Source organism: Chanos chanos, chromosome 1 (genome assembly GCF_902362185.1).
Source record: "Chanos chanos chromosome 1, fChaCha1.1, whole genome shotgun sequence".
Classification (NCBI taxonomy): domain Eukaryota; kingdom Metazoa; phylum Chordata; class Actinopteri; order Gonorynchiformes; family Chanidae; genus Chanos; species Chanos chanos.
In genome coordinates this window covers 2,818,537-2,843,174 of record NC_044495.1, presented here as the reverse complement: position 1 = coordinate 2,843,174, position 24,638 = coordinate 2,818,537, and the positions used below count along the sequence as shown (strand labels likewise).

The window sequence follows — 24,638 nt, the reverse complement described above, 5'->3', positions numbered from 1 at the left end:
AAAAGTACTAGACCTTCCACCAAGTCAAGTAAACCTGGCATATGGTGGCAGATAAACTTCTCGTCAAACAGTGAGGATATTGCAATAGATATATTTTTGAGATGTTTTATTGTACAAAAGGTGAATACTTACCACTGAGAGTGAGTTGAATAGTTGTGTTTCCATAGTGATAAATCTTCTCATTGAGTATGATGCCTTTTGTATCTTTGACTTTTGTCTCCCTCAATGCACAGTAGTAAAGTCCCAGGTCAGAGTCAGAGATGTTCTTAATCATTAAATCATAGGTGTTATTAGGGGTATTAAACACAAGGATGTAACGACAAAACTGTGAACAGTCTCGGTTCCATAATTTTTCAGCAGAAATCTCAAGACGAGGTTGGTTTTCATGAGAGCAGTTTCTAAACCATGAAATATGTGATCCAGCTATAATATTACAGTCACAGTACAGAGTGACATTGTCTCCTGGTCTGACTCTCAGCTCCTCTACAGCTCCACAGACCCTCTTCAGACTGGACACAATTACACCTGAAAGAGTCAAACTAAGTGTTAACTCAAAAAAGGCATTAAAATCTAAAATACTAAGTAATGCTGGAAAATGCAATGGTAAATCTCAAGCCTTGTGTGAAATTAAATTTAAATTCAAATGACTTAAAGAACATTTGCTCACCCACTAGAATCATGCATGTCACACACAGCCTGCTCATGTCGAGTGCTGATAGTGAATGCAAGATGTCGTCTGGGGTCTTTGATGCGGATTCTTGTACTTCACTTTGATTGGTCAATGTCAGTGCAACAGTATCATCAGTTCTCCTCTGTTCTATCAGTATATACATAGCTATGCATACGTGTGTGTGTGCGTGTGCGTGTGCGTGTGCGTGTGTGCGTGCATGTGTTTTTGTGTGTGTGTGTGTGTGTGTGTGTGTGTGTGTGTGTGTGTGTGTGGCAGGACAGAGTGGTATTGCCTCCAGTTTTACCCTTAGCTCAAAAGACCCACTTGAAAAACATTAGAAGTGAAACAAGCAAATAATAGTCATCAGTTAATGTGTGTATATCAGATACTGCGTATATAGATATGTGAGTGTATACACACACACACGCACACACGCACGCATGCACATATATATGTATATACGGCACAGATGCAGTTATTTCGTCCAGACTTAACTGTAGTAGGATCCACAGACGCTTGTGTAAAGTCACCAAAGTGGCATTAAGACTGACAGGATTTTTTACTTTATCCGGGGACAATCTTCAAGAAAGATTCTTTATTGACCAAACATCAAGTCCATAAAACAACAAGGAAAAGTTTGACTGCTCTTTTTCATTATTATTTGTATCATTTCCTTGTACTTTTTATCCTTAAGAAAAAGTGGTGTCTGTTCATCTGTGTTGGTTAAAGTTACTTAACTGGGGACACCTGCTGGTCAAACTGTGCAACAGCACAATCTACATCCGGCATTAATATTGACACTACCTCTAACCTCGATACAGTGGGGAAAAAAGTAAAAACTGATAGGCATTTCCCAACAAGTTCCATTACAACAGTTACTATATGTTAATACTGTATACAAGTTATTAGTATTATATGACATTATATACCATAATACTGTATGTTAATTACAACAGTTAGGGTTAGAGTTAATGTTAGTGTGTATGAGAGTGTTTGCATGTCAACACTGTATTCCTAAACTATTAAGCAAACAAATAAATCAAAACATTAAAAAGTGTTGACATTTAACAGGCTCTTTACCAAAAGGCACAATCTTGAATAATATCTTCATACAAACTTGAAAAAAATGAGAAAGCAAACCCATATTTTCACATATTTCCTCCGTCCTTCATACATTCAGGTTGACATGACCCTTGTTCCAGCTCAATCATACATCAGTCAGACACATCCAAAGCAGTCTGGAGTCACTCCTGGTGTCAGGGGTACATATGACACCCTTCACATTTACTGAAATGTGTATAACCTTTAATAGTGAGTAATCAACTACAAAAGACGTTTTCCTTCTCCTCATCAAGGAGCAGGAAAACGGCTTTTGGCTGGCTTTTGTCTTTTCTCTCTAAGCTATGCTCACTCTGCGGGTGTATTCCAGCTGACACAGAGTCACTGAGGAGTCAGGGTTAACCCTAAATCCAGCGTAAAGGGGCTCAGTGAATGTGGTCTGGAAGGTGTATAGGAGGGTCAGTGTGTCACTGAAAACACTGTAGAAGGATAGAGTGCCACCAGCCCAGTCCAGATAGACTCCTACTCTGGTCGGGGAGGGAGGAGGAGAGACTTGAAAAGCTCTCTTCCCCCTGTGCCAGAAGTGGAAACTCTCCCGTTGGCACACCAAACCAAAAGACTTGTCATCCATTCCCATAAGATCCGCATCCCAGCCCGTCCTCTCACGGTTCCCGTGCCTGTGTCTCACTCCAATGTCTGCTTCTCCCTCCCACTCCACCTCCCAGTAACAGCGCTCGGCCAGAGCCTCTTTACAGAGCACCTGAGGATGAAACTTAAATCTCTCGGGGTGATCCAAATATCGCCGCTTTTCCAGAACGTGAGTCACTCTCCTGTTCCCCTCAGACAGAGAGAGGTTTGCATGTGCCGTGTTCTGGTCCAGCGTGAGCTGACGGGCATCTACAGCCAAGACGGAAGTTGTCATTGTAATATCATAATGGTTCATGCTCTCTGGACTCATAAAACTATTGTTTCAGGTAAAAAGTATATTTCTGAATCACAGTTTTTATAGTCTTTACAGGTTCACAATCGTGAATGAAGTTCAGACAAAAGGGTGGTGAGAAATGGAAGAGATGCAGTTATCAGTGTAAAAAACATTACTTTTTTCAGTTATTTAATCAGTTACTTTGTCTTTAAACCAGTCATCATTGTAACTCATAATCAGTTCTCCAAGTCTCTCCGTCCTCAATGGAATTACTCTCTTCATGCAAATTAAATTTAAATACAATTTTGTCATTCATCATAATCAGACTCACATTTCCTGAATCCAAGTTTTACCCTGCACTCATCACAATGGTCCAATCTGTAAGGTGATAAGATTAGAACATATAAGAATGTAAAGTGTGGAGTTTAAACAGTACTGTACCACCGAAGCAGCTGAACATTCTTACTCCAGTTTTCCCAGTTTGTAGTGTTGATCTTCTAGAAGATCGGAGAACAGCTTCACTCCTGAATCTCCTGGGTGATTGTAGCTCAGATCCAGCTCCCTGAGGTGTGAGGGGTTTGACCTCAGGGATGAGGCCAGTGAAGCACAGCCTTCCTCTGTAATTAGACAACCTGACAGCCTGCAGAGACAATCAAACAACAGCTCACAAAACAGATTTTAGGGGTTTTTTGGTTTGTTTGTTTTTTAAACATTTTCGGTCCTATGCAAACTCCAGTGTTCATGGTGTATTTTTCTGATTGGTGTGTGGCTTTGAAAGATTTGTTTTGTTCCTGTTATCCATTTCACATGCACAGAGACACTTATGCACTTACCCCAGTTTCTCTAATTTACACCCTGGATCCTCTAGTCCAGCCGAGAGTGACTTCACTCCTGAATCTTTCAGGTCGTTGTCTCTCAACTCTAGTGCTCTTAGGTCAGAGTGGGGACACTGCAGAACTGAGGCAACATTCACACAACATGCCTCTGTGATACTGCACATTCTTAATCTGCAAATAGAAGGAGACCAGAAAACACAGACACACGCACACATACACACATACACACACACACACACACACACACACACACACACACACACACACACACACTGAAAAATACTTATACACACTGAACTCAGCTATACTGGTAAGCACTTTACACACATGGAGACAAATCACCCACTCAAGTTTCTGTAGTTTACAGTTAGGGCTCATCAGTCCAGCAGTGAGCACCTTAACTCCTGAATCTGACAGATTATTGTCGCTGAGATCCAGCTCTCTCAGGGATGAGTTCACCGACTGGAGAGCTAAGACCACAGTCATGCAGGACTGGGATGAGAGATTACAGTTGTCCAATCTATTAGAGGGAAAAATTCAAATTGTTTGTTAATAAAGATATATGCACATACAAAAGGTTACAGCAAACCAAGACACACACAACTCACCCCAGTTTTTGTAGTTTACAGTTTGGATTCATCAGTCCAACAGAGAGCAACTTCAATCCCAAATCTGTCAGATTATTGGACCTGAGATCAAGCTCTACCAGGGCCGAATTCATCGACTGAAGAATTGAGGCCACATGCTCACAAGATTTAGATGAGAGATCACAACCTGCCAATCTATAAAGAACATATATGAGATTACACTGACTGTACATCATTTATTGTGTTATACACACACACACACACACACACACACAAACACAAACACACACACACACCTACACACCTTGTATGTTTCATTCTGGAGATCTACCAATGATTACCAATGACCATTACACCAAAAGTAAAGAACAACAACCGATTCCCAACCCCAACATAACCAAAACCACTTAACACAACATGTGAACACCTTACCTAATAACACTTAGTTTTACCACAAAGAACAGGACCTTTATGGAAAAAACACGCTGTCCAATCATTTTTATGAGTGGAGGCTGTGATTTTGAGCCCTGTTTGTCAGCATGAGAACACAGCAAAAACAAGTAAACACAGACACACAAACAACACACAAACACATACACACACGAAAACATACACACACACACACACGGCATAATAAGGCAGTTATGTCCTTAATGTGAAAGTGATAAGTGCAACACAAAGACAAGTCTCACCCCAGTTTCCATATTTTACAGTTTGGACTCATGAGTCCCTCAGTGAGCAGCTTCACTCCTGAAACTGTCAGGTTATTGGAGCTGAGATCCAGCTCTCTCAGGGGTGAGTTCACTGACGGGAGAGCCAAGGCCACAGTTACACAAGATTCAGATGAGAGATCACAGTGATCCAGTCTGCAGAAAAACAGAGTTAGATTATCTCAGTACCCATGTCCTTCTTTAATTCTGTTCCACACACAGAAAGACAGAAAACATTCTGTCATCATCAAGTTATTGAAAACAGAAAGCAAATCTATGTGGCTATGCAGTGTCTAGGAACTAAAGTTTCATTGCATAACTTCCACAGATAGAATCAGCATTGATTGTTTCATCATGAGAAGCATTGATATCTGTCTTGTGCTAACACTCTGTCTGGTAGTGACTCTGCAGCATTTTTGCTCCAGTGTATCAGGTATTCAGTCATGATGGCGTCACCAACATCCTCTGAATTTGATTGTCCTATATGGGCCTCCATGGAGGTACATAAAAAGAGTATATTTAAAAAGGGAACAGCCTGTGTACGTTTTTTTTTATGCAATAAGAATATAAAACGGCATTAATAATAAAACAAAAAAAAAAGACATTGTGAAATTTTTATATATTTAATTATATATAACTACATAATTCTTCAATAAATTGACATTTCTCCTTGTATCCTTTAAATGGTTCTTTTTTACTTTTTATTCTAGTCCTTTAAACTGTAAATTAAACTGCAAGTTGCCTTCATTCCACACTGAACTGTTTGTATCACTTCACTCACAATCTCAGTAGACTCTAACTATAACACGGAAAGGGTTAGCACAGAGCTTGCTAGTGCATAGAGTGAAATTCGCGTACACTGTATACTGAACTCCAGCTTTTGTAAACTCTCATTTATCACATTCAAATGTTCTCAGGTTTGGAAAGACCAAATGAATCAACATTACGATACAACTTACTTGGCGATCCTACACATTTTCAGCACTGGGAGCAGTCTCTGCTGACCTGCTGCAGATGTTTTGAACATCTTCAGGTCAAACTCCTCCAAAACCTCCTGTGACATCAGTAACACAAAGGCCAGAGCTGAGCACTGGTCTGGTTCCAACTGTTTATCTGACAGAGTTCCTGATCTGAATGCAGTCTGGATTTCCTCCACTAGAGAGTTGTCATTCAGCTCATTAAGACAGTGGAACAGATTGATGATCCTCTCTGGTGATGATTCCAGACTGATATTCCACTTTATGCAAGAAATTGCCTGTTCTGTGGTGTATGTTCTCATTTCTGAGTTATCTCCTGTCAACAGTTCTTGAAGGAGACTCTGGTTGGAGTCCAGTAAGAGGCCAAGAAGGAAACGAAGAAAAAGATCCAGGTGACCATTTTTGCTCCTCAGGGTTCTGGTCACAGCAGTCTGGTATAGTGCAGTCAGTGATATTGTGTCCTTTTCTTTCTGAGGCTTTAGTGGGCCAAAAACATTTTTGTTTTCACTCACACATGAAACATGTGCATACACTGCGGCCAGATGTTCCTGAATACTCAGATGGACAAAACAGAAAACCCTCTCCCTGTACAATCCCAACTCCTCTCTAAAGATCTCTGTGCACAGTGAAGAGTACTCTGAAGCTTTACTGACATCAATGCCACACTCTCTCAGGTCCTCTTCATAGAATATTAGATTACCCCTCGCCAGCTGTTGAAAAGCCAATTTTCCCAGTTTAAGAATCATCTCTCTGTCTGACTGAGATAGCCTCTTCGGGTTTTCCAGTGTGGTACTTCCATGGTACTTCTTATTCTTTAAACTCATCTGAATGAGTAGGAAGTGAGTGTACATCTCAGTCAGAGTTCTGGGTATTTCACCAGGGCCTGCATCACTCATCATAGTCTCCAGCACAGTGGCTGAAAGCCAGCAGAAGACTGGTATGTGGCACATGATGTGGAGGCTCCTTGATGACTTGATATGTGTGACAATTCTGCTGGCTAGACTCGGATCTCTGATTCTCTTCCTGAAATACTCCTCCTTTTGAGGATCATTAAACCCACGGATCTCTGTGACCTGGTGGACACATTCAGGAGGGATCTGATTGGCTGCCGCTGGTCTGGATGTTATCCAAATGAGAGCCGAGGGAAGTAAATTCCCTTTGATGAGGTTTGTCAGCAGCACATCTACTGAGGTTGACTCTGTAACATCACGGCAAAGTTCATTGTTCTGGAAATCTAAAGGAAGTCGACACTCATCCAGACCGTCAAAAATGAAAAGAAGTTTAAGGTTTTCATCACTGATGTATTTGATCTCTTTCAGCTCTGGAGCATAGTGATGAAGAAGTTGGATGAGACTGTAGTTCTCTTTCTTCAGATTCAGATCTCTGAAAGGCAGAGGGACTATGACCATAATATCTTGATTGGCTTTTCCTTCAGTCCAGTCAAGAATGAACTTCTGTACAGACACAGTCTTCCCGATTCCAGCTATCCCTTTAGTCAGCACTGTTCTGATTTGTCTCCTTTGTCCCGGAAGTGCTTTGAATATCTCATTACATTTGATCGGAGTCTCTTGAGTTCTGTGTCTCTTGGACATCAACTCAATCTGTCTGACTTCATGTTCATTATTCACCTGTCCACTTCCACCCACTGTGATGTAGAGCTCCGTGTAGATCTCAGTCAGTAGCACTGATTTGCCCTGAAGCGAGAATCCTTCGTGGATGCTTTTAAAATGTTGCCTTAGTTTCACTTTAACAATGTCTTTCAGCTTTTTCAAAGGATCAGCTTGGGAGAAAGGGAAACATATAAATTATTATTACAATCATTTTCATCTAAATGAATGATCTTTCTATCCCTGTTTCTGAAATATTAACTGAATTAATGTTTCCTGATTGTCCCTATGTATTAAACTTGTACTACTTAGCCTTTTGTTTTAATGCCCCATCTTTCTGAATGATGTTCTGCACACCATAAAAATCAGTTCGTCACGTTCTTACAGCCAATTTAAAACCAGGGTTATAAACCACCCTGCCTCAATTTATAACTGTTTTAACTGATTTTAGCTGGAATTTCTACCTGTCTTTTGGCAATATTTAATTGTCTTAGTTTGTTTATTATGTTTACCACGTTTTATTGCTTTTACTTTATCCTACTGCTTTTTGTTTGTTTGTTTGTGTATTGTTTTTTATTTTCGTTTCTTTTATTATTTTATTGTTTTATTTATTATGTTTCATTTGTATTTGTACTCTCGGCAACACTGAAGATAAGGGTTACCCTCAATGTCTCCCTGAGAACTAAATAAAGGTTGAATGAATGAGTGAATGAATGAATGAATTAGATATCACTGGGTACAGCTCTCTGCATACTCTGACTGCACTGTTTCAATTAAAATGTCATGTCTGCTGTGTGTCTGAAAGGTACGTTTGCAGGTTGGCACGTTTGCCATAATAACAGTTCAAGAGGACTACGCTTGTTCTTCAGTTTGGGCCTAATTTCATTATCACTGAAGTGTTTCGTTCTTTTTCATCAATCACACATCACACAGACGTTAAAGCATGGTAAATCTTATGTCGACCTAATATGAAATGCTACCTGCATCTCAAAGCGTCACAAGAAAAAAAAATCCATAGAGAAAGCAGAGAAGTCCACAGTTCTGGCCTAAATAACTCTCACTAACTGAGCCGATGTCCAGCTTAGACAGTCCTAACTCTAGTTAATATGTTTTCTGTTTTCTCCCTCTGTTGTAGCAGGAGCTGGAGTGCAGTGGATGAGATTAATAAACATGATTTCTTACACATGTCAATCTGGAAGAGATCCTCTGGAAGCTCACTGTCTGTTACCTCACTGCAGGGAAGATTATACAAATACATTCGATAATGTTTAAAACATACCTGTTTTACATAACTGTAAACATAACTGTAAAAAGGTTCAAGTACACTCTATTTAATTGTTTAACACTTTGTACTCCGAAGTTCAAGTCAATTAATAGTCAGTAGCAATAGGTCAAAATTGCTGTTCACCAAAGGTCTCCATTCAATCTATCAGCATTTAATTTAATCACTGATAGCAGACATAATTTTTGAGTCACTTTCTATCATATCAATAGAAAATGAAAGTTTGTCTCTCATAGAAGTTGACACCTTTTGCCTAATTTGCAGGCTTCTTTGCTGAAGTGTAATGGTGGAGGCATTGAGCCATCACTCTTCATAGACAGACAGGAAGGTGTAGGAGACTGTGGTCTCTTCGGCTGCTCCCTGTGAACGAAACTGAAATAGCTACTTTCACTATGGTAATGAACACACATACTTACAGTATATGCAAGAGAATCACAAGCTTATTATGGTAAACTGGCAGTTCATACTGCAAGGAAAACTTGGAGTAACTACATCTTCATTCCACACATTAAATTCAGAGATATCCCAACCACCCCACCCATCCAACTACTACAGCCCAATCCACATCTTCTTCATAATTAAAGGCATGACTGACTTCAATTTATGAGATTTAGTAAATCACACAAAGTACCCCAACAAGTGATCTGTGTCATCTCAAAGTTTATTTTCTTTCTTTTTTTCTCATCTCGTATTGAACTAAATTAACAACATAAGTAAAACACTCTCTCACCTTAAAGAGCTCATGTCACTACAGCCCCTGGCTGCTGCCTCACACTCTCCAGAAAGACTCGTGTTAAAGCCATTGCCCTCTTCACACTCTCCAGAAAGACTCATTTTAGAGACAGTGGTTCTCTGCAGAGATTCATGCCTCTTCATTCTTTCCAGAGCCAGTTTATAACCATGGGCCAAGACAATTAAACCTGCGAAGGAAAGGTAAAGGTACCACATTTATCATCTCATTATGGCCTGAGTGGTTACACCTTAAAGTGGTTAAATGTCAAGTTTAAATATGTGATTATGGAAATCACATTGAGACAGAACTATATCAGTAAAATTGGCAAGTTACAGTCTTACCAAAGGGAGAACGGAGATAGAGAAGAGGCCAGGAAAGAGACTACGAGTAAATGAAGAGGAAAATATGCACAGAGTTAACCCCCAGTGATCTGACATCATACACTGAGTTGGACACATAGAATCCACAACAAGTGTCTTACATTCATTGGATACAAAGCATCATAGAATGTTGCCAGAGCAATATGACAACACATGCTAATGTATTAAGAAAAACAACAGAAAATAAGACTAAATCCTCAGCCACAGTGTAGGGAAAGGCATGCAGCACACACAAGATGCTAGAGGGTGCCACCTACCTGGGGATTGTGTTGTCTTTAAGAAGTGTGACAGAGGGCTCTGTCTCAGGCCGCGAGCGACGCCATCTTTCCCATCTTTATCAGGTTACACACATACACAATTACCCAGATAAATGTTTGTCCTGTCTTTATAATACATGTCGCTTGGTTTGAATGTTCTTATTGCGTTGTAGTGTTTGTTGGATTGTCGTGTCTCCCTCTGTTTTCTTTGTTTGTCTGTTTGTTTACAGTAGCATGGGACTACTGGTGCAGTGGAGGACCAAACAGAACCATAGGAACACGAATGCGTTTATTCGGTTTAGCTGGAGTGGCGCATGCGTGATGCACGCGGGGAAGGGACCACTCCAGGGAAAAGGGGTTTTTATGTTAAAATATAATGATTGGCTGCTACGAGCCAGAAATGGTGAAAGTTAAAAAATTACTGTGGAGTGTATATTTGTGTTTGTGATTGTATATATGCACTGGGGTGGATAATTAGTTTCTATCTTATTTTAAATTAACAGAAGGTAGCTGGTATGTTCCAAGGGGAGGGGCTTATAGCACAAAAAGGGGCTTTTTGGTCATTGTACATTGAGGGAGACAGGAGTACAGAGAGTAGCTGTGTTGGAGTGAGTTGAAGTTAAGAAATTGTTTTGAGAATTGAAGGTAGTGATTTGTTTATTTGTTTATCTATATATTTTGTTTGTTTATTTATTTTTTATCTATATATATTTTTTGTCTGTTTGTTTGGTTTTTTTCTTGTAAATATATATACATTTTTTTTTCCTGTAAACATTTGCCGTTTTGGACATTTTTTTCACTTTTCTTCACTTTGGTTGGGACTGTTTTTTTGTTTTTTTTTGTTGCACTGTAAATAAAACACCTTGCACTTACGTGCTATTTGCGGCGGAGCCATTTTTTGTTTATTTTTGGTGCATTTTGGGCAACCCGAACCCCTGTTCAGCGTCACCCTGCCACAAGAAGACAATTGACGAGCTCTAACAAGAGAGAAGCATGAGAACTGTTCAGATGATTTGCCGTGAACTTACACAGTTCCTCAATTTTCCTCTCTTAACAAAGACAGTTTTCTTTCTTGCAAGTCTCTTCTTTTCAGTATTTTGCTTATTCAACATACAAGCACCACCGCAACTGACCAGCAGAGGATACAGCTTGGGCTCATCAAGGAAGTTAAGAGGAAAACAAAGGGCCTAGACTGTTTTTTGGAGATGCCTCCCCCATTCCCCAGGGTTGGCTGTGCAGTCTTCCAAACATCTCTTTAGTTAAAACACTGGCACACATAGGTACGCATACATCCACAATATTCAAAGCACATAGTGATGTTTTCGGTTAGTACTCTCAGCTACCTTAGACAGTTTATTCCCTGGACCATGAACGTTAATGCCGGTGAGGTAGGGGGTAGTTAAGTGTCTCGGCATTTCCCTAATTGCGTATGTTTGCTTTAAAGATCATTTGGAAGCTTAATGAGAACCAGTGTCCTTCCAGTATACATGTTCTTGTGTGGTTGTCAAACCCTTTAGCTCTGAGCACACTAAGGTGATGCAGCATATCATGCAAATGCAGTGATACCATTATCAGGATCAAGGTTTACAAAGACTATAGCCAACTACATCCTGGGAAGATAAGCCAGACTGTTACCTGTGCTGAGACCTACAAAACCTTCAGGAAATGCCAGTTTCAAACTGTGAGAGAAATAAATATTTTTTGCTTTTGCCCAATATTCCTGACAAAATTATTTCAAATTTTAACTGAGCTGCAGTAAACCCATGAATGTGTATCTGATTTAGATCTATGTGTCTTAAAAAAAACAACAACAACAACGCAATACTGGGAGGAAATCTTTGTCTCAACCCAGTGTGAGACGGTCTAAGAACCGACTCAGTTTTTCATATGCAGGTCAAACCCCCAGCTCAAGCACTTTGCTCTTGTTCTCAGAACAGTCAACGACCTCTTCTTGGTTGCGCAATGTTTAGACAACCCTCCATTGTCAGTCTATAGCAAAAATGTGAACAATTCCGATCAAATCTAATCTTTCTTCCCCTCTACCAGAGGACTGCAAGAGTATACAAGAGTACATACAGTACATTTATTTATATATATGCTTTTGAGATTAAAAAGAGGAACCTCCGAATATCCTGTAAATATCTTGTTTAAATGTAACTTTGAAATGCCAGTCATTTGTACTCTTACCTCATGAATTGTTGGTCTGTCCAGTTTGTAGGTTAGCAAACATTTTTAAATTCAGTGCCTTTTGTTTTTCCTTCCCTGTAAAGAGGATACGTTATATATTTCAATGTGCTATTTTAATGTCACCAGTACATAATGATAAGTGGATAGGAACTTTTCTGTATCTTTATTTCCGGTATTTAAACACTAACATTTTTCGAAGACTTCAGGCTCCAAACTCCATGTTCCATATTTATAGTACAGTAGTAATCTGTGCAAGGCTACTGTGAGATCAAATGTTTTGATAGAAAAGAGAAAAGATCCACCCCGAAGTCTTTTAACTTACTTAACATCCGCTTGTTCCTCCTGCCGTGTGTGAACAGGGCCGAAAGCCAAATGACACATCACTCCTACTCCAGTTAGGCTTTGAGTAGGAGGATCTAAACCAGACAGACTAGAATCACCAACACATTCATACAGATAACGCCTTTTATTCACTGCACTTTTACCGCACTGGTCTGGGCTTGTTATTTTAACATCCTCCGTGCCACGCAGATAAAATAACACACACGCCGCTTCAAAGCCATATTGAGAGAAAGAGAAAGAGAAAGAGAGAAAGAGGAGAGAAAGTCTACGTTGTCTGTGGTTTTGACTGTGAAAGATATACAGATCTTACTATAAATGGCTACGAACCGTTACACCTTAAAGTAAAAAAAAATAGAATAGAATAACAAAACAAAATTCTAATTTCATTAAATAAAAATATTATCTTTAAAAGACATCTTCTGTCTAAATAAAGCTGAAGACAACATATTCATTTTGGGTACAATTTTATTACAATGACATCTTTTACAGGGTACTTTAAAAAAAAAAAAGGTTTATAGTAAAATGACAGATTCAACATGACATTCTCCATGGTGTTATGGACATTAGTTTAATTAGTTTAGCCATTTTAAAATAACGTAATATTCCACTGAACAGATTAAAATACTCAAGCCCAAGCAAGTTGATGAGTTGATGCTTCATCTCACTCACCGATTCATGCTGAGGCAGGCATACAAAACTACAATATTTGCTAAAGAACAGGCCAATATTGTGGTCATTCACTGTATTAATGAATAAATTTAATTCTATACAGTAATATTATACATGAACCGACATGGCAAAACCATACATGGCTCTTAGTATTCCTTAAGAACTATCTACTTATTTGATTCTAACAATATATAACATATTTCTCTAATCACAATTACAGTACTAACAACAGGACACAACTAAAAAAACTACTACAAAAACTACTTACATTATTTTGTAAAAAAAATAATAATTATTATTAATTATTAACTTACTGCTCTGTGCTGAGTTTGTATGGCCCTGTGCATTTGTATGCAATGCATGTGTGAGTAGTTACAAATATTCACAAAGTGGATGCAGACCTCCAGTGGTCCAATGGTCCACCAAGCAGTGCAAAAGGGCTTCGTCAAAAATAGAAAAATTTGTAAAAATGAATATAAGTTTGTATGAAAAGTGACACCACAGGAATTGCACTAAATTATCAACAGTCATTTATGGAAGGCACCAAAAATATCTGACTTGCTTCTATCAGAATAAGAACAGAAGGACTATTCATCTTTACAGTTTAACAACAGTTAACAAGTCTTTGGATTATTGCTCCTGTTTGATGCAACTGATGTACACTGTGGAGCTGTGACACGCCAAAGGAGCTGACCAAAATATTCAACAGTAATGGGTACAATAGAACAATGTCAAGCTAGTTAGCTATCATATTCTGCCTGACTAATGATAGCTTCTTAGCTGCTGCTGTTTTGACGTTTTCTAGCAATTATGCTAACAGTGTAAACAAGCTTAAAGAGTGAAGTGTCAAGTAGGTGAGTTAGTGAAGGAAAGTTACAGAGAACGGTTTCATAGCTTTACAGTTAGCTTTCGCATAGGCTAAATACATTTTCCAACTCTGATAGTAAAATATGACATGACACTATTGCTGAACAGTGAAGAAATCCAACTCAGGATAAACATATGAGTTTCTGCTTATAGTTATTGTGTTAGGCTGTTGTGATCTCCCACAATGCTCAATCCACACTGGCATCTGTACGTACTGGTTTTAGGCTTATGAAAAGAAATAAAAATAAAAAATGTTCCCTCCCAAATGATCACGATACTACCTCAGCTGTCTCAAAGCACATTGTTTAACCCTTCTCTGGGTACTGTGCACTGTTTCAAAAGCGCTCTATGATTTCAAAGTTCAACTGAGTTTTGAACAGATAAAGGAGTGCCAAGTTTCGCAAACAGTCACCTTGTTCTGCGTAATATAATGTAAGTCTAAATCAGTTTGAATAATGCATCACCGTTGAATTACTCATATATTGTCTTTAAAGTATTGTTACAGAAGAACGGGGTCCTCAGACAAAAACTAGTCTGTGAACAGGTCCTTGACATAAAAACATTTGTAAACTACAGATGTTTCTTGACCTCGTTTTATCTTTTTTCCCCTGTGACCTCAGCCTTCTCTACAGGGGCTATTCCAGCTGGCACAGAGTCACTGTGGTGTCATGCCAAAATCTAAATCCAGCATTAAGGGCCCCAGTGAATGCGGTAAAAACACTGTAGAAGGAATGAGTACCACCGGCCCAGTCTAGACAGACTCTAATTCTGCTAGTGCAGGGAGGAGGAGAGATTTTACTGGTTCTCTTCCCACTGTGCCAGAAATGGAAACCATCCCTTTGGCAGAAAAGACAGAAAGACTTCGTTATTTATTCCTATAATGTCTCTATCCCCATCAATACTCTTGTATGTAACTCCTATAAAAACGTATTTGTTTCACGTACGTCCACCTCCCAGTAACAGCACCCAGCCAGAGCCTCCCTACCAAAAACTTGGGTGTGGAGTTTGGATCACTAAGGACGATCAGGGTACAGCTGCTCCTCTGGACTCCATGTCACTTTTCTGTTCCCCTCAGATAGAGAGAGTTGTCTATGTACTGTGTTCTGGTCCAGCATAATCTAAGAGGAATCTATAGACAAGAAGACAGTTACCATCATAACAGATCGTGCACATTGTAAGGATAAGGAGGGAAGCACAATGAAAGAGGTACTGTCATTAAATGTGAATGTTACAGTGATCATTGTAAGGATAAGGAGGGAAGCACAATGAAAGAGGTACTGTCATTAAATGTGAATGTTACAGTGAACATTGTAAGGATAAGGAGGGAAGCACAATGAAAGAGTTTCTGTCATTAAATGTGAATGTTACAGTGAACATTGCAGTGGGAACGGCACATCACAGGAATATTGGGTTTTGGATCCGTTCAAGTGTCATTTACTATAAAATGTAAATTGCATTCTGGGTATATACTTTCAATGCTTAATTTTCCAGTCCTGCTCTTCTTGTTAGATACATGGTGTCTGCACCAACTCCATTTCTCTTTATATTTTATGTTTAATAAACCCTACGGGAAATTCATTGTGGTCACTTGAGTGTCTTTGGTTGATTTGTCTTTCAAACTATCGACTGGTCACACTCTCTTCCTCCCTCCTCTCTGTATTTTTTATTCATTTTATTTTATTGTATTTATTTATTTTGCAAATTAAATATCAGTGAATACTGCTGTTAAACACAATCAGACTTACATTTTCTCAGACCAGGTTTCATCCCACCCTCTTCACCATGCTCGATTCTGTAGAGATATAACAGCAGACAGATTCATTAGCAGATGAATCTCACTATACCAGTACAAGCACTCAGTATACTGTAATCAAAGCACACAGACTACATGTAGTAAACATAAGGTGTTAGGTGTAAAAACTAATGGCCAACTGCAACCTTCATTTAGTACCATTGGTGGGCAGCAATTATTAAATAATTCTTGAATAAATAAATAAAAAGGTGGCATGGTCCCTTTCCACTACATGGTGCTGATATTAATCAGACCTGTTAAAGAATGAGCTTTTCCTGAAAAATTTCATTTAGCAGTTAGCTGCACATTACAGTCAAGGCAGCACCACAATAACAATTACAACATAGATCATCTTGAGTATCCTTGTTGAAATTAATCTCAGAATAAAAAATGTTTGCACAGAATCTAAAAAAAAAAAAAAATAGAAATAATCCCCCGGCCCACTGACAATCACTCCATTTACTTCCGTAAAAACTCTGTGCTAGCCACTGTCAACCTATGCACAACTTTAACACCTACTCCAGTCTCTCCAGTTTAAAGTCTGGATCCAGCAAAATATGGAGTAGCTTCTCCTCCAAGCTTCCTGGGTGATTGTAACTTAGATCCAGCTCCCTGAGGTGTGAGGGGTTTGAGCCCAGTGCTGAGGCCAAAGAAGCACAGCCTTCCTCTGTAATTCCACAGCCTGACAGCCTGCAGAGACAATCAGGCAACAGACTGAGCTGTACATTCTTGGGGGAGTGGTCATGGTTGGGCTTGTAGAACAGACATGACAAAGAAAGGAGGAGGTGACTGAACAAGATGAGGGATTGGAATATGCCAAAAACACAGTCTAAGTGTTATATTGGACTCGGAACCCTTGTCCTCAGTTTCTGTGTCATTTTAAATAGGGCTGGGCGATAAATGGCCTATAAATAATAATATCTCGATATTATTAGGCAATATCGCGATACACAATATATATACATATATCAATATTTTGAAATCTCCTCTAAAGCACTTCATAAATGCTCAATTTAACCCTTTGATGCATACAGTCACACCTGTATGATGATTCTAGTAGTCCCTGCAACATACATCTGCATTAAAACATTCTTGTTTGTATTCATTATTGGTTTCTGTTGGAACAATTTTGAACTTGCATGCAAAAACAGAGAAATTACAACCAAGCAAAATTTAACAAAACAGTATTTATTCAACATCTTCCTTGCAATACCCAAACCACTGCCAGATGATGGACCCAGTGCTGTTTCTTTTCGGAACCAATTCATCCGCCTCCATCTTCTGTTACCATTTCCAAACTCATCAAATAAATTCGCATTGGCACTTCACTTCTTTTGCTCTCCACAAGCTCTTTCCCTGTTCCCTCCAGATACAAAAACACACGTCTCACCTATAAATGTCACACACACTCGCCCAGGAGAGCGGTCTGGATGGGCAGGTGAGTGTGTGTGACGTATGTATGTTAGTCTGTGAGAGGGAGAGAGCCATAGGATAGAGGATATTTGAAATATGGCCAACCCCCAATTTTAACTATGCAATTAAAAGGTGATATTGTTCCTACCCTAGTTTCTCCAATTTACAGCATGGATCTGCCAGGCCCTCAGAGAGCAACTCCACTCCTGAATCTCTTAGGTCATTGTCTCTCAGCTCCAGCTTTCTTAGGTCAGAGTGAGGAAATCTGAGGACTGAGGCCAGATCTACACAGCAGTCCTCTGTGAGGCTACATACATTCAACCTGTGAAAAAAGAAAGAAAAAATTAAACACGTGCACACACACAAAATCTTACTCACAGAAATGAAAAAATATAAGAATACATCTAATTTGTTACCTATTATAAGAAAACAAAGGAAATAAGAGACATACATGGAGTGGTCACTCTGTGATGTGTTCCATGCAACCTAATTCACTGCCATAATACATACATAACAAAATCCAACTGGGTGGGCACTCTTGTATACCTCTGTTGTGCCTAACCATAGAGGCTGGGAGGTTTCTTGGGTGGTGGTTCAATCCAACATGACATTACTCACTCACTCACTGATTATGTAAGCCACTTATCGGGGGGGGGGTTGCTGGAGCCTATCCCAGCGCTCATATGGCGAAAGACCCTGGACAGGTCGCCAGTCCAACACAGAGCAGACACACAGACAAACACACTCAAATTCATACCTAGGGGCAATTTAGTGTCTCCAATTCACCTAACCTGCATGTCTTTGGACTGTGGGAGGAAACCGGAGCTCCCGGAGGAAACCCACGCAAACACGGGGGGGAACATGCAAACTCCACACAGAAAGGACCCTGTGGACCCGCCAGGCCGGGAACTGAACCAGAGACCCTCTTGCTGTGAGGCGACAGCGCTACCCACTGCACCACCGTGCCACCCAACATGACTTTATCATGTGCAAAAACTCATGTGCCATTTGATGAGCTAAAATGACAGATACCAGCTACCATGCCTCTTTCAAACTCACTTAGATCACCTATATATTCCCTTATGAGTTGCACAGACACAATTTTTGGGTACCTCCTACTGCCTGTGCAACATATTCCACAATTATAGGCATGAATGTAAAAAGGGCATGGAAAAAAAGATGATTAAACGAGACAGCACAAATTAAGTCCCACATATTCAAGTGTTAATCAAGGTGTTCCATCATCAAGAGTTGTTTTGGGGCAACACAGTAATTCTAATGTCTGAAGACAACGATGTAGGTGGTGAGAAAGGACAAGCACATGGTGTGCACAAACACTACGTACCCCATTTAAACATGACCATGGACAAAAGAATGATGTTTCCAAGCACTGTGCAAATAATGCTGCAAAATACCCAACTTGTCAGAGAACTCTCTTCAAAATAGCCCTTATAGTTACAAACCCAGCGGTGGAGAGAACGCAGACAGGTACGAGCACTGTTACAGTGCATTCATCTTTCCACAGTTGAGGCAAGCCGGTCTCAAAGGTTTACCAAAAGAGGTCTGAGGGAGTGAGTTAAGTCTGAGTGACTATTCCTTATGAGCAAAGAAATCAGCCCAGTCTTGAGACTAGAACATTTAAATTAAGCGACAGTATGTTTTACAGCAGAAACACACACACACACAACTCACTGCAGCTCCTGCAGTCTACATGTTGGGCTCATCAGTTCAGTGCAGAGCAGCTTAACTCCTAAATCTGTCAGGTTATTGTTGCTTAGATCCAGTGTTCTCAAGGTTGAGTTCACTGACTGAAGAGCTGAAGCCACAGTTACACAGCTATCAGATGAGAGATTACAGGCAGCCAATCTGTGAAAAAAAAAATACACAAGTTTATTCAAATTATGGCAGAATTTTTTTTATTTATGTCTGCTACATTTAACCTAATATTGGAATTGAGAGATTCGGATCACCAGAATTAACTGAAATAAACTAAAAAGAAGTTTCCAAAGGTACATGCACCTTCTTGAAACAGAAAGGAAATCTTTTGTTCATCTGCCATTACACTGCAATGCAACAGAACAGAGCAGGAAGCATAAAATAAAGAAAGCCAGCACTGTGTCGGTCTATGCAGGATATAACCTGCATCTATCCCTGTCAGAATGTAGTCACTCTGGGTCATGATGTCAAACCTATCAATTTATGTCTCAGGTATATTTTTTAACATTTGTCTGCAGTTCCCGCAACAGATTTCAGCTCTTCACAACATTATTTAATTCAGGAAAAATGGGATGGAACACTATAACTGATACTCATATTATGGTCATTTTGTTCCTTCAATTGCATTAACACATGCACGCGCACACACACATACATACATACACACACACACACACAGCCATAAACGTACCTCAATTTTTGTAGCTTAGAGTTTGGACTCATTAGTCCAGGCATGAGCACCTTCACTCCTGCATCTGTTAGGTCATTGTAGCTGAGATCCAGTTCTCTCAGCAATGAGTTCATCGACTGTAGAGCTGCTGCCACAGTCAAACAGGACTCAGATGAGAGATGACAGTGATCCAGTCTGTAGACACAAGTTACAGTTACCACAAACCAGTGTCCAATAAAGCTTTCAGTGATCACATGGTTTCAGTCTGCATGACTATGTGTCATTTTGAATGATGAAATTTAATCATCTGCTGCATGTTTTCATGAGCATGCAAAAATTAACTGAACTCCCTAAGGGTCAGTTTACTTGACACAACTGACCTGGCCCTCCTGCAGGTCCTTAGTACTGGGAGCAGCCTCCGCCGACCTGCTGGTGATGTCTTGTACAACTTCAGGTCAAACTGATCCAGCACCTCCTCTGACATCAATAACACGAAGGCCAAAGCTGAACACTGGTCAAGTTGCAACTCTTTGTCTGAGAGAGTTCCTGATCTGAAGGCTGCATTGATTTCCTCTACCAGAGAGTTGTCATTCAGCTCATTCAGACAGTGGAACAGATTGATGATCCTCTCTGGTGATGATTCCTCGCCGATCTTCTTCTTAATTTCATTAATCGTCTCTGTTCTGGTATAGGTTCTCATTTCTGAATTGCTTCCTGTCATGAGGTCTTGAAGGAGACACTGACTGGAGTCCAGCGAGAGACCAAAAAGGAAGCGGAGGAAAAGGTCCAGGTGTCCGTTCTTACTCTCAAGCGCTTTATTCACTGCACTCTGATGTAACTCAAACAGTGGTGATAAGTATTCATCAAAACTTAAACGAGTTGCAGATATATCAAATGTTGTCATTTTTTGCCTTTCAGGACAGAGTTTGCTGGGAGCCAGATTTGAATTACTAGAAGTTTCTGGCCATATCTGGTGTACATCTGGGTGTGATGAGCTGTGTTGTTGTGGACGCACTGTCGGGTCAGCTGACTGAGACTTTATCCGTGTAGGTGTTTCAGGAAAAAAGGTCACATCATCATGGGAGAGATTGCATTCCTTTGGTTCTAGTGTCTGCTCCTTGTGTTGGTTAGACAGTGATGTATTTTCATTTAAACGCAAGCCAGAGTGAGATAACCGTGATTCTGACTGCTTTGTTCTTTCTGATTCATTTGGCTGAATGTGGACCACCGCACTCCGTTGGGGTTCTGACAGTGATGGTCTGCTGATCTGATCTAACTGCCTCAATTTATCTTCTCTTTTCTGACTGCATTTCAATGCATTGAAAGCATTTTTGTTTTCATTCACACATGAAACATGTGCATACACTGCGGCCAGATGTTCCTGAATACTCAGATGGACAAAACAGAAAACCCTCTCCCTGTACAATCCCAGCTCCTCTCTAAAGATCTCTGTGCACAGTGAAGAGTACTCTGAAGCTTTACTGACATCAATGCCACATTTTCTCAGGTCCTCCTCATAGAATATCAGATTGCCCTTTTCCAGTTGTTGGAAAGCCAGTTCTCCAAGTTTCATAATCATTTCCTTGTCTGATTGAGACAGTTTCTTTGGGTTATCCACTGAGGTTCCATGGTACTTCTTATTCTTTAAACTCATCTGAATGAGTAGGAAGTGAGTGTACATCTCAGTCAGAGTTCTGGGTATTTCACCAGGGCCTGCATCACTCATCATAGTCTCCAGCACAGTGGCTGAGAGCCAGCAGAAGACGGGTATGTGGCACATGATGTGGAGGCTCCTTGATGACTTGATATGTGTGACAATTCTGCTGGCTAGATTCGAATCTCTGATTCTCCTCCAGAAGTACTCCTCCTTCTGAGGGTCAGTGAACCCACGGATTTCTATGACCCGATGTACACACTCAGGAGGGATCTGACTGGCTGCTGCTGGACGGGAAGTAATCCAAATGAGAGCCGAGGGAAGTAGATTCCCTTTGATGAGGTTTATCAGCAGCACATCCACTGAGGTTGACTCTGTAACATCACGGCAAAGTTCATCGCCTTGGAAATCTAGAGGAAAGCGACACTCATCCAGACCATCAAAAATGAGAAGTAATTTGACCTTTTCATCCTCAATGTCTTTGGTCTCTTTCAGCTCTGGAGCATAGTGATGAAGAAGTTGGATGAGACTGTAGTTCTCTTTCTTCAGATTCAGATCTCTGAAAGGCAGGGGGACTATGGACATAATATCTTGGTTGGCTTTTCCTTCAGCCCAGTCAAGAATGAACTTCTGCACAGACACAGTCTTCCCGATTCCAGCTATCCCTTTAGTCAGCACTGTTCTGATCTGTCTCCTTTGTCCCGGCGGTGCTTTGAATATGTCATTATATTTGATTGGAGTATCTTGAATCATTTGCTTTTTGGAAATCATCTCCACCTGTCTGACCTCATGTTCAGTGTTGACATCTCCACTTCCACCCTCTGTGATGTAGAGCTCTGTGTAGATCTCACTTAAAAAAGTTATCTGTCCTTGTTTTGAGAGTCCCTCTGAAATGTACTGACACTTTTTCTTTAGGTTTGCTTTAGTGGACCTTCTGACTTTTCTCGGAGTACCTGCGTAAACAGAGTTGTAAAAATGACTATTATTGTTGTTATTCGTATGACTTTTTCTTAATTATGTTAGGATATTTTCCATATGAGAGATAGCTACAAAAAAGAAAAATCAACACATGGACATCAATACCAACAATAATTTAGTGAAACAGTCCACTTAAGTTGACCAGTTGTGTCAAAACAGTAACAAAACAACAAGCAAAATTTAGTATTAAGACATAAAGGAATTCATATTGTCGTTACAAAAGAGTTTAATTATGCAAAGAGAAACAATGAAGTTTATTAATAATAATAATAATAATAATAATAATAATAATAATAATAATAATAATCCAAAAACAATAGTATAGATATGCAAATGTATGAAATAAAGACAAACACAACAAAACAAGAATGAAATGGACTGTTTAAAGTGCTCTTAATGAGCACAATTAGTCTAACCAACAACAAGGCAAGCTAGTAATGACAGAATAATTACATGAAAGAGAAAAGAGGACAACTTTCTGAGCCTACTGTGTAGTAGATTTGGTTAGAATATGGTCATCAGTGGAGTTGTTGGGCTCCCAGCCCAGGAGGTGGCGTGGAGAGTTTGGCATTAAAGAACAGCATTAAGTTGCACATTTCAAATTGCTCTCAATCAAACACTGATGAATTGACCAGCAAATTTCATTTGGATACATAACGGCCAGTCACTAGGGTCAGGGCATAGGGTGTAGGAGCACCTCCAGCATGCAGCACACAGGTCCAAGATGCAGTGATCAAACATCACAGCAAAATGGTGCAAAATTTCGACAAAAAGCACAGGGTCAGGAAGCTTGTCATGTGACTTTCAGATCAGGCCCAAGCTTGTCACCCCGTTTTGGCCCCCACCTCCGAATGTGGACAGTCAAATCGGTCCAGCCACTTTCATGCTAAATAATTGACTATTACTCACATTCCAAATAGCTCAGGAAAGTTGCTTCTCCTGAGCCAGATGTGGAGACACCCTTGCTACATGCAAACCATGCCTAAAGACATGACAGTTCTGTGGCACTACTAGATTAGGACCCATTGCTGCAGACAGCACCCGGTCGTTTATCTGGTACTGAGTCACAGTTCCAGAACTCTTCTCCACTGCTCCTGGATGATGACAGACAACCAAAAGCATGGCCCACTGACTGGAGGTATTATATCACCACGTTTAATAAATATGTAATGGAGTTGCCCAAAGCTGGATTTAAAAAAGTTTTAAGTTTTAATTAGTCTTACGTAGTTTTGATCTATTGAAAGAAGTTCTCATCTCTCATTTCTGAACATTTCAACAGTATGCTAATTTCTGGGAGTGAGTATCATGAGTGCTAAAGTGAGTTTCAATACACAGTTTAATTATGATCCTCACAGTTAGTGTGCGTCATTCTACATCTCATGGTTTAACCACAACAAATACAATGTTATACCTTTAACCTAAAAAACTCACCACGATCAACTAAAACCACATGGGTTCATATGGAAATACCCTTATTTTTACCTATTATTATTTTCATTATTCTTACCAACATCCTGAAAGTGCAGTGTGATTCTCAGAGCCCCTTGTTCCCCGAAGCTTTCTACCATCTTCTCAACGACACCAGGGACATTGAGACCCTCCAGCTGGCTACCAAGACACTCTGGGTAATCCTCATTCAGTTGCCTCTTAAACTTGCTGAAATGTTTTTTCTTCATGGTCTCTAATGTAACATTCATAAGGCTTGTGGCATCCAGTATACTGGAGAGCTGTAACAGACACAGAGAGAGGTCACTGTACCATATAGCACTCCTCAAGACGGAATGGAATGGAAGACTAGAGTGAACACTCACATCTTTGTAGAATTTACTGTGGTCTTTATGTTCTTCCACTGCACAAACTTTACAGATGAGTGTCTGATCAGTCTTACAGAACACCTCCAGAGCTCTGTGGTGCTGCTGACAGAGTCTCTGCTCCAGGTCTCTGGTCATCTCCACCAGTGTGTGTCTCTGCAGTGCTGGTATTGTGTAGTGCTGCCTGACATGGTTCTCACAGAGGGAGGCAGGGCAGGTCAGACAGGAAGTCACAGCTCTCAGCTTCCTCCCAGTGCAGAAGTCACAGGCCACATCTACAGGTCCAGTGAAGCACTGGTCTGGGTTCTTCTTAATTTGGGGGGATGGCCTGGTTAAAAAGTTAAGATTTTTCCATTATAACCATTGCTTTTATACTTGAAAATCTAAGATACACTTAAGGATTTTGTCACTACCACGGGCCTTTTCGCAGCAGTGCATAGTCAATATGCTGAGTGTGGGGAAAAGTAGGTAATTCTAAAAATATTAAAGCCAATTGGCTCTTGATTTGTATTTTGATCA

At 40.0% G+C, this 24,638-nt stretch overlaps 2 protein-coding genes across 6 annotated transcripts; both read right to left on the bottom strand.

Annotated features, from left to right (window-relative positions):
• Positions 1 to 2,042: 2,042 nt before the first annotated feature.
• Positions 2,043 to 12,567, bottom strand: LOC115818943 (NLR family CARD domain-containing protein 3). 5 transcript variants are annotated; one of them, XM_030782469.1, is made up of 14 exons: positions 12,530 to 12,567; positions 12,208 to 12,282; positions 9,725 to 9,764; positions 9,381 to 9,570; positions 8,897 to 9,022; positions 8,551 to 8,600; positions 5,744 to 7,541; positions 4,767 to 4,940; positions 4,096 to 4,269; positions 3,834 to 4,007; positions 3,485 to 3,658; positions 3,118 to 3,291; positions 2,983 to 3,029; positions 2,043 to 2,626 (listed from the first exon to the last, which is right to left on the bottom strand). In XM_030782469.1, the coding sequence occupies exons 4-14, from the start codon at positions 9,524 to 9,526 to the stop codon at positions 2,067 to 2,069; spliced, it is 3,597 nt and encodes a 1,198-aa protein (XP_030638329.1). In that variant the 5' UTR covers positions 9,527 to 9,570; positions 9,725 to 9,764; positions 12,208 to 12,282; positions 12,530 to 12,567; the 3' UTR covers positions 2,043 to 2,066. The 5 variants fall into 5 exon arrangements, with proteins under 5 accessions (XP_030638329.1, XP_030638337.1, XP_030638345.1 ...); XM_030782477.1 differs by lacking the exon at positions 12,530 to 12,567 and adding an exon at positions 12,396 to 12,466; XM_030782485.1 differs by lacking the exons at positions 12,208 to 12,282; positions 12,530 to 12,567 and adding an exon at positions 10,021 to 10,697.
• A 3,825-nt stretch (positions 12,568 to 16,392) lies between these two features.
• LOC115819424 (NACHT, LRR and PYD domains-containing protein 3-like) lies at positions 16,393 to 24,417 on the bottom strand. The gene is made up of 8 exons (XM_030782961.1): positions 24,120 to 24,417; positions 23,816 to 24,035; positions 20,957 to 22,283; positions 20,057 to 20,545; positions 19,698 to 19,871; positions 18,983 to 19,156; positions 17,439 to 17,612; positions 16,393 to 16,567 (listed from the first exon to the last, which is right to left on the bottom strand). Exons 1-8 carry the CDS (start codon positions 24,255 to 24,257, stop codon positions 16,393 to 16,395), a joined length of 2,871 nt encoding a protein of 956 aa, XP_030638821.1. The 5' UTR covers positions 24,258 to 24,417.
• Between the last annotated feature and the right edge of the window lie 221 nt (positions 24,418 to 24,638).